This window comes from Eremomyces bilateralis, assembly GCF_010015585.1.
Source record: "Eremomyces bilateralis CBS 781.70 unplaced genomic scaffold P152scaffold_5, whole genome shotgun sequence".
Taxonomy (NCBI): domain Eukaryota; kingdom Fungi; phylum Ascomycota; class Dothideomycetes; order Eremomycetales; family Eremomycetaceae; genus Eremomyces; species Eremomyces bilateralis.
The window spans coordinates 1,508,443-1,518,240 of record NW_022985071.1 but is presented as its reverse complement, the minus strand read 5'-3'; the positions used below and the strand labels follow the sequence as shown (position 1 = coordinate 1,518,240).

The 9,798-nt window shown below is 49.8% G+C and overlaps 3 protein-coding genes across 3 annotated transcripts; 1 reads left to right on the top strand and 2 right to left on the bottom strand.

Moving 5' to 3' along the window:
- Window positions 1-927: 927 nt before the first annotated feature.
- P152DRAFT_283324 (uncharacterized protein) lies at window positions 928-1,559 on the bottom strand. The gene has a single exon (XM_033674946.1). It carries the CDS (start codon window positions 1,413-1,415, stop codon window positions 984-986), a length of 432 nt encoding a protein of 143 aa, XP_033536309.1. The 5' UTR covers window positions 1,416-1,559; the 3' UTR covers window positions 928-983.
- A 2,841-nt stretch (window positions 1,560-4,400) lies between these two features.
- Window positions 4,401-5,731, bottom strand: P152DRAFT_283292 (PQ-loop-domain-containing protein). Its single transcript, XM_033674945.1, has 3 exons — window positions 5,517-5,731; window positions 4,723-5,454; window positions 4,401-4,662 (listed from the first exon to the last, which is right to left on the bottom strand). The coding sequence occupies exons 1-3, from the start codon at window positions 5,601-5,603 to the stop codon at window positions 4,516-4,518; spliced, it is 966 nt and encodes a 321-aa protein (XP_033536308.1). The 5' UTR covers window positions 5,604-5,731; the 3' UTR covers window positions 4,401-4,515.
- A 2,601-nt stretch (window positions 5,732-8,332) lies between these two features.
- P152DRAFT_448002 (uncharacterized protein) lies at window positions 8,333-9,100 on the top strand (the record flags this gene model as incomplete). Its single annotated transcript, XM_033678025.1, has 1 exon — window positions 8,333-9,100. The coding sequence occupies one exon, from the start codon at window positions 8,333-8,335 to the stop codon at window positions 9,098-9,100; it is 768 nt and encodes a 255-aa protein (XP_033536307.1).
- Window positions 9,101-9,798: the final 698 nt, after the last annotated feature.

Sequence of the window (9,798 nt, the reverse complement as noted above, 5' to 3'; positions counted from 1 at the left end):
AGCCATCCTCATGCTTCAGAATCGTCCATCAGGGGCGCAAAGCCTGATACCAAAGCCAAGGTCAATACTCTGGCATGCACGGAAGATCTACACAATCGTGATCTCGAACTCTCATCATGGCTGCTGGACGAACAGTGTGGAGCCGTTGTGGATCGCAGGGTCTTAAGACAAAGAGTCATCCGAGCGAGCTTCGGGAGATCCTAGAAATATACGAGCGGGTCGAACAAGAGATGGGATGGGCGACGAAATGGAGAGCAGCCGATGTGAAGGCGTATGGGGGGGGATCTAGAAGATTAGTCCGAGGCCAAATAAGGTCCAATTTTGAGCCGATTAGCCTTTATCCTACTCTGAAATGGTCCTCGAGACACAAGCGGTTATCTTTCCCAGTCACAGCGGTCAGCGACGACATTTAAACGATGATGTGAACTACGGGTGGTGTTGGCGTCATCTTTATTTGGCACTGTATAGAGCAGGTCATGCAAGTTTTGAGAAGCGCAAGCCATGGATACTTTTGGTTGAAATGATCAAACATTGATGATCAGCAAATGGCTAATGCTCAATCGTATTAGGTTATCCATACATGGGGTATCAAAACTTAAATCTCATATTCTCATATCATGTCCCCTCGTCTTGCCGTTATCATTCCTGCACGCAATTCCGCGTACCTCCTCTGGCATCGGTCCTGGCTTTTCTGCATGGATCAAATCCCGACTATCGCTCTTGAACTCCTCTCCATGCCCTATGCACTCTATCGTCTCCGGATGATATCGGAAGGCGTCTGCAGCCGAGGGTTTCTCGATCTTCAGCCATTCGCTCCTTTTAATTGCTCTATTGCCGAAATAGGTTATCAATTTGGTCGCACATCTCCGTGATCTGTGCTTCACGGGAAGCCGATCATTCCATGGCCATTTGGTTGTATCCCCTGATCATGGGGATCTTCCCTAGCCAATGAGGTTTCCTGCTTCTTATGCCGTACTTTTCGATCATGCGGCGGCAGGTTCAACTAGGGAATTGACAATGATTCGTATCCCGTCGTCTTCTTCAAAACTCTTATCTGTGGTTGATGATTCTAGTGAGGAGGAAGTGTCTCGGCGGGAAGGCGGAGGCATTGGAGTGGGTTCATCGTCGTCAAGAAGGTCTGAGAGGTTGAAGACGAGAGCTTGGCCGCCTCGGAGATTGGGAATGTAGACTTGTTGTTCAGAAGACATGGCATCTGAATGTGGAAGGATCTGGTCCATGGTATACAGCTGTCTACAGGTATGTTGTCGAGGGTTGAGGAGGCGATGTAGACCCAAGCACTTATACTGAGTGAGTTGATGAACTGTGTATAGATGTGGTATGCGGATATGGGCGGATGATTTCGCTTGACAGTGGTGATTGGGAATCGCAAAAGTAAGGAACAGTGACTGAATCATGAACTAAACGGGGAACAGGGCATATTTGTATCCAAATCCCAACATTCAGATATCCACATCCATGCTCTTGGTAACCATCCACGCCTCTCCACCTTCACGTTGCGCATGTCGTGTTGCTCAGCAAGCCCCACTATCCGCAAGCACCGGCGGAGTTTGGAACACATCGCCGAGCATTATCACTACTTCTCGGACCTATCATTCGGCCGGTATGTTCGCCACGGTTAAATGCGGTCGCACTTATGAGATGCTTGCAGGATATAGGTTGGCTACTCCCCAATAACACGGCCGTATGATTTCTGGGGTATACGACGGTCCCCAGGGTCTGAGACCGGCGATTAGCAAGGCCCCGTGGGCCGTGATGGGGAAGTTCTACCAAGAACCGCCAACGACAGCCCGAGCGACACCAATGCTTCGCTCGGGCTGCATGGCCGAAGATGGAAGCTCCCGGCACGATAGAGCCTTGGATAGAATCTAGTGCAGGTGATGCTGGGTGGGAGACGTGGAATTAGCGCCTGGTCTCCTGCTTACACCTGTTACAGGAGTCGAGACTACCTTGGCAGCACAACCCCCGAATGATTCTTCCGGACTAAGAGGCTCTGGCCCGCTGCGCTCAGGCGATAGTTCAGGAGTCCTGTCCAGGAGGACGGAGGGTCGGAGTTAATGCCGCTGGGTTCCGCACATTGAGTTTTGTATAACTCCGCGGATAACGTTATCGAAGTTTAAGACCGATCCGGACGTCCCTGAGGTGGGGAAATATCCGAAACTGAGTCAGGGACTCGCGACCTGATAATTCAGATTGATCGCGCAATTATTAGCAATAATGGAGTGGATCGGCATCGGCGCGGCGCCGTCGATCCCCGATAAACACCGAGTTATCCATCACTTCGGTCTTCGCTTGAACCAACTTTCCATATTAGAATACTATCCGGCATGAGACGATTTCCTTTGGCCGATATCCCCTCGATGCGAATTTAGAGCACTCGATTCATTCCAGTCTTGCTAGGCCATTGCCCCTGATGTCTGGCAGGCTTGTGCTAAGGGTATTGATGCAACCAAGAGGGGTGAAGTGAATCGATCCTCTGTTTCACAACTGTAGCACAAATGTTAACAACTACTTAAGGGTTCTTTGCTCCTATTGATTCCTACAACATCACAAGAGTCTAGATCATCCCGGCTAACCGTTCGCAGCCATACTTCAGTCATATGTTCAATAGGCTCCTCTTCACCGACGCGTCTTGAATCGAGATTTATTCCCACTGCATTGACTAGCACTTGTCACGAGGACATTCTCGCCATGCATCAGTCATTGAATGCATAACTATCAGGTTAACTTTAGTCCCTCGAGAAGTGCTTGAAGCTGTGTTGCATCTTCTGTTCCCTCCGCAAGGCAGACTGCAGGAGCGCAGTCGTGGAGAAATATCCCCTGTACTGCATGCACGAGGTATCGTGATGCATTGGCCCCCACGAATTGAATCTCTGCAAATCGTATATTGCAGAGAGTGGTGATATGGCTACATTCAAAACCGCTGCTTCTCTCTGGCTTATGCATTGTAACAAGCTCCGAAAGACGAATGGGAAGAGACGAAAACAGTAAGCCGGTGTGAACAACATGCAGTATGCACTTTCATTTCAGCAAGACGAGGCTGATTCTGCATCTCCTTTCTGTTTTTCAACGCCGAATTTCGGCATTCACAATATGCGAGTTCAAAGTATCTTCGAAAATTTTCATTGCGTTTTACCATATCTGGGCCACCATACTTCTCTGGCACTAATTACCCTTGAATTTCGCCCCCGAGCCAGGCAAAAGATAACCAGAAGCCGACCCCCTGCACAAGACACCTTTCCTTGGCCACGGAGCGATCTTCTCCAACTGCACTGCCTATATCTGTATGGCGTCATATATTTTCTAATCAAGACCACCCCGTCTTCAATATCGGATGTATGAACCGTCCCAGTTCCCCCATCCCGTTCCCAGACTCCCTGTCTAATGCAGGACATAGGGACCCCCCACGCCTATATACGTCACATAGCGTTTGGTCCAAGCATTCATGATCGTGTCTCTTCATTCTTGGTCTGCGTTAATGTTCCTCTGGTGTAATGGCGGCAGCCAGATCTGTCCCGCCTATCAGCGACCCTGTTTTCTCCCTGTCTGTTTCGATGAAACGGTCGTGGGGATGCCACCTCAATTTCGAGCGCCGCTGATTTTGTCGATCACATAAAAGCTTGGACATATGCTACGTTGTCCTACTTCGCCAATGCAACCGACGTTGGACGAGGACTTATTACAACTTTGCTTGGCCGCCGCGTTCCACGGTGCGGTAAGATATTCTCTCTGGACGAAAGATTTTCATCCGCGTCGGTGGCGTTGATCGAGTTGTCATTAGACTTTTGTTCATTGGAGATCAGGACTACACCATGGCCAAAACACCAGCCGCGTTTTTAGCCGTGGGGATGGAGCCGACAAAGATGCCCCTCCATCCCTCCAATAGGTAACTAAGGCTCCCAGTTTACATATTTTCGTCCCGCATGGTATCCCTTTTCCTTTTCATTCTGTTGCTTGCTTTTGATGACTCGCAGGTGGTCTCACTCGATGCCCCGATGATAATCGTTTCCATAACGTCGGAGTCTTGCTCTACTGTAATCCCTGAAGCACTTTACCTCTTCGCACCGGGTACTAATACTATCTACTGAACGTCTTGATGATGAGATATACCCCTTGGGTTGAGCAAGCAGTGCTAATCTAGAGCAGGACGAGCTTGAATACAATGCATCGATTCCGGGCCGGTTCATAGCGCGAGTTCGAGCTTGAGCTGACATCATGGGTGGAGTTTGCCAAAAAAAAGGGGGCTCTAGGTCTGAGGCTTCGCACATATCCTGTTTATATATAGCTGTGCCACATGTTTGTATACTGAAAGAATATTAGAACTCTGAGTCAGCATATTCAAACTCCTTTTAAAATGAGAACACAAGGAGACACTCATGTCGTCCACCAGCGCCTGAACAAGGACATTATCACATATACTGCAACAGATGCAGCAGAGGTAAACAGAAATGCGCACGTAGACTTAAAAAGGGAATTCTCAAGTGAAAAGCACTTTTATTACACGATGGCGGAGGGCGGCGGCCTATCTCTGAACGCATGAAACTGGACGAAGATGACAACATCCTCGACAATTGTTCCCAAGCTGCCCAGCAACCACGGCAGGTTCTTCACGACGTAATCTTTCTCCAGCGAGTGGAAGAGGATCTGCCCACCACGTTAGCAACCGTCATCAGCGCTCAGGAGATGCACTTCAAGAAAACTTACCCCGGCTCCATACGTTGCGTTTCCCAGAAGACTCAAGCAGAAGAAGAGCAGACTCAGCCCTTCGCAGCTCTTCTCGCGTTGATTCTTAACAATCTGCGGTATCCGTGCGCCAAGGTAGCACACGGCGCTTGCGTAGCCCAACACCGACGCAGCGGTCTGCATGCTGGCTTCCTTCCCCATCCGGCTAGCATGGACAGCTGATGGAGATGGCACAGGCTTCCACACGCCTGTACCGTATGCAATTCCCCATCCGGCAGCACCAACGGCGCAGATTCCAATGATTGCGCCGGTATTCTTCAACCACGCGGTCGTGCCGGTACTCTCCTCTAAGATACTCGGCAAGCTACCCCGGCTGTACCGCCTTGATAACGTCGACCTTCTGCTCGCCGTGCTACTCTTCCTCCTCCTTGGCTGGTGGGCGGCCTCGGCACTGTCTCTCCTTAAGAGCGGGCTCTCCTCATTGTCGGCGGTATGTCCATTTGCGTTAGCGTGCGCTGCGCTCGGCTTTTTCGCTTCGCGCCGCGCGTTGATGAAATTGTAGTAGAGAACCTGGGTGATCAGGACGAAGTCCGCGACGCAGAAGTAGCCGCCGAGGAGGACGACGGTGGGGACGAGGTGGGCGAGAAGAGAGCCGACGAAGCTTGTAATGTCGCCGAGGAGCCAGACGAGGAGAAAGGCGAGGGAGAGGCCGGAGGCAGAGGAATGGGTGTAGTTAGTGATGAGTTGGGGGACCTAAGAGACATCTGTTAATTGATTGATTTCCCGGAAAATGTACCTGTACAAGGAAGACGTACCAGTAAGAATATCCATGCTGCGATTGATATGGAGCCAAAAACTCCTGATAGCGCTTCGTTCCAGGTGATTGGTATGCCCGGATCCATATTAAATGGTTCGGCGATTGCGCATCGGATGTATAGTGAGGCTTCTATAGGTATTCAAGAGTTGTAATACTCAGGGAGGCATTAGATCGTGATCAGTGGATAACAATGAGAACAATGATGAGAACAATGATATCAAGCTGCATGACAGAGGCTGCTGGGTTACGATAGTGGCTAGTTCTGTGGCTAGTGCTGTGGCTAGTGCTACTATGGCTGACCTGAGCAATCTCTTCAGCGCGTGATTGGTGTATCTTGGCAGTCACGTGAACACCCAGCTTATCTGATCTTGACGTTTCCTTCGTTGCCCTTCGAACCCGCCGACCTTCATGTAACCTGAAATAAAGGATTGTTGTCCTGATCCACTGCTCTGGAATCTGTGCTTGTTCAAATAATCCTCGCTGCTGCTGTCCCTGAGCCCCCAACTCCAGGCACCAGATTTGCTTAGTTGCACAGCCATTTTCGTCTTGTATCACAACAGGAAAAGGCGGCTTGCTGCTCCACTAGTTATTGGAAGGCCTTATGGACTTGTGGAGCACAATTATGGGCTCCTACCACGTTGCTAGGATATTCTCACAGTGGTGGGCGCAACTATCGCCTATTTTGGGCCAAGGCTAGGGGATCGGTGGTACTAGCGTTGTTCAGACTCGTATTATTGGCACTACCGCTGTATTCTTATTCCGATCCTTGTGAATGTAATAAATCGGATTAGGAATATATCGTATAGTGTTTTCATGATATCCAGTCCTTGCCGAAGGACTTGCGACTTTGGCAGAGATCAAGCATAACGAATGAGATATGCAATTTGGGTTTTATTGTGACAGTCTTGGGCTTCGCCCAGTCTGTGTGTTGTGGCCTTGCGGCCTAAGGCAGAAGGGATGGGTAGACCGTTTGCCCACAGATGTAAATAGCAGATCGCAGTGAGAGAGATATTCTCCTTCTCTCTTTAGCAATTCAACAGCGTTACCAGCTTACCAAATCCTTCGTGGTTTGGGCCATGACATTTATGGGGGTTTTATGATTTAACTATCTTATACTAGATTTTGTCATGTCTTAGTGGACAGGGAATTAAGCCTCTGCCTAGAGAGACACTGAAACGACTGGGTTAATGGCTCCTTCCTTCCTCATTGTGAGTTATCTATGGATTCATCACAGCGATCGGGACGTCTACATCCTGAGTAGCATTACCAATTTACCATCTACTGCTGCATTGCCTTAACGGCGCGGCGGACGAGTCGGTGGTGTGCCTGGGGCAAGAACACCACGGGTACTTAGTGGGTTCCGGGACGCTGGCGATACGTCTGCACTCATACATGACTGTGTACCAGCACAAGATGCTGATATTGTGTCGAAGTCAGTTATGAACGGATGAGAAGATCGTTAAGGAAGCTGAATTCCGATAAAGCTTAGTAGTTGTATGCTTTCGGAAGCTGGTGTTCGTGTTTGTGTCTGGTATAAGAAGTTTCAGTTGCTGCCTATGAGGCCTTTATGTACCTAAGAGGTGTGCTATACTTGACTATTCCTGTTGTCATCATATATAACTTCTTTGATCATTGTTTTTCATGTTGTCTGGTGGCTCATGTCTCCGGGTTCATTGTGCTCTTCAGCCACTAAAAATCCATCCCAGGAAATTGGCCCACATTCACCAAAGACGGTCTATGCTTGTTGCTCTTCTGCTTATTATTTTATCTACGGTGCTGGTAGGGTAGAATCATACAAGCGATGTCCCGCAATAACATCAAGATACAAATGCGTTTGGGGCAGGCGTACTAGGGGCTACCAGATTTGCCCTTGAAAGAAATGGTATGCTATTATTCGCCTACCATATTCATGCCCCAATGGTAGTTATGGACAGACAAGCGTCAGAATTTGAGGAGTTGTTCTTTTGTGACCTCCTGGAGAGCCCGATCTCAGCCATTGGCAAGTTATCCAATAATTTGTACACGGTCAGTCATATTACCAGTCGTTCATTTCACCGTACTATGTATGTAGCTGCTGTACTTTGTATGTAGCTGCTGTACTTGTAAGTAGATGATAGATCAGTGATACTTGTTAACTTGTAAGTTACAGACACGCTTTAATGATAAAGTAACTCGGTGCTCCGTAGTATTCCGTCGATTAGTTTGTTGTCATGTCGTTGCTAAGGAAATCGAAAATTACGTAAGGTAACAAAAAATATTTAGATTTCCTCTATGTTCATTTAATATGGGGCATCAACCAAACCCGCCTGCAAGGTTACAATCGAACGAATGCGCTAAACTCAATTGGTGTTAAAGTTGCGGATCGCGGATGTATCGGGGCGTCCGGTGTTGTGGACGAAGGGTTTGTAAGACCCTAAAAATTCACCAGCTCCCCTCCCTGTCTCATCCTCTCCTGTGTCATCATATCAACGTTCTGCTCACACCAACGTTGCGTCTTCCACAGCATTCCCTCGTTTGGTTTCTGTTCATTCGTTTTCATACTTGGACTCATCGTGATACCCTTTGTATATTGGGCAGATTCAACCGAAGTGGAAGCAGGCGCAAACAACCTAACAAGCCCCTGATCTTCGACTTGTCGATCTCACTGCAGCGTTTGCACGTTAGCAGCGCATCTTTCCACTACCACCACAAGACCTTTGTTGATATTCGATATTCGCTTCAAGTCTCGCCTGACCGTTTATCCATCGATTGATAACCTTTTCGAATCATTCAACCGACAAGGCTTCCTCAGCGAAAGGCGAGGACATAGTCACGATGCGTCTCGCCACCTGGGCTTCGACAGCCTTCCTTCTCGTCGCCTCAACCATGGCGCAAGAGGAACCCGATCCCGTCGTCCGAGAAGCCATGGCCAAACGACAAATCTCCCTCAACACGGGCGCGACCATCCTACCGGTACCGGATCCGACGTCATCACCAACCTCATCACCCGCACCACCGCCATCAACAAGCTCACCCGACCCGCCGTCATCCACGTCCATTGTTGATCCACCACCACCCTCCTCAACCAGCAGCTCCGTCGCACCCCCATCGTCGACATCCTCTCCTCGGCCCTCTTCCACCTCCGCCTCCTTCAGCGCTCCCGAATCCTCCACTTTCACCTCCGCCCTCGTCACCTCCATCCCCGTCGCCTTCACCACCACCATCATCACCATCGACGACTCCGGCGTCACCCGCACCAGCGAAATGATCTCCTCCACCCTCGCTGCCAGCACCACCGGCTTCGCCACCGTTACCGGCGCGCCCGCCGTTAACTCCGGCGACGGTGCCGAACCCTCCTCCGGCCTATCGTCTGACAAGAAGAAGATCATCGGCGGCGTCGTCGGCGGCGTCGGGGGTGCCATCTTGCTCGGCGGCATCGCCATCGTCGCATGGAGGCTATGGGGAAAGAAGAAGCAGAGGTGGGATGAGGACGAGGTGTGGACGACCGGTCGCGCGGAGGGGGATGAGTCGAGGAAGCCGGAGAGTAGCGGCGCGACGGTGACGAGCGGGGGAGTGAAATCGAACCCGGCGGCAAATTTCTAAGGGAGGGGGTTTTGAAAGATGTCGTGCATATGGCCAGTATCGTCTGATGCGGTTCCAAAACACGACCCTGTGGATAACCGGACGACGTACCTAGTCTTCCTCGGGAAGTCTTCGTCACTCCTCGGAAAGTGGCGGTCGGTGTTCAGAAGCGCCGCGTATCCTTTGTTCCATCCTTTCATGTTTGTTTTCCAGCGAATCGTTGATAGACAGAGCATAGCGCGCTCCATAGCGTCGGCTATCGCCTCTATACTCCCTTTCCTTTTCAGCATCCTTACTGTTATTGCGAGCTTGTCCTTGTAGCAGATCACTGTAGGGACTCTCCTGCCACAGGTGTTCATGGCCTTTCGATGGGTATTCGGAGCATAGAGTGGCAAGGCAAGCATATGTATACGAAGCAAGCGGCTTTGAGGTGGAGGTAATAGATTTGAGGGAGCATAGTTGAAGTGTTCCAGAAATGGAGCTGAGGGGGGATGGTGGTTAATAGTGGTAGATAAATTGGATAAATCCCAATATTTATCCATCACGTCCTTTACCTTTACATTCCTATCCACGTGCAGCCTATTCGACGTCCATTTAAGCTTCCATCGCTTGATTCTCTGTCCCTATGGCCCATTGTCTATTAATTAGATGATATTTCCATATCTCGGCTCATTCCCCGTCGGATGATGTTCTATCTCTGGACGTTGCTACACCAATGC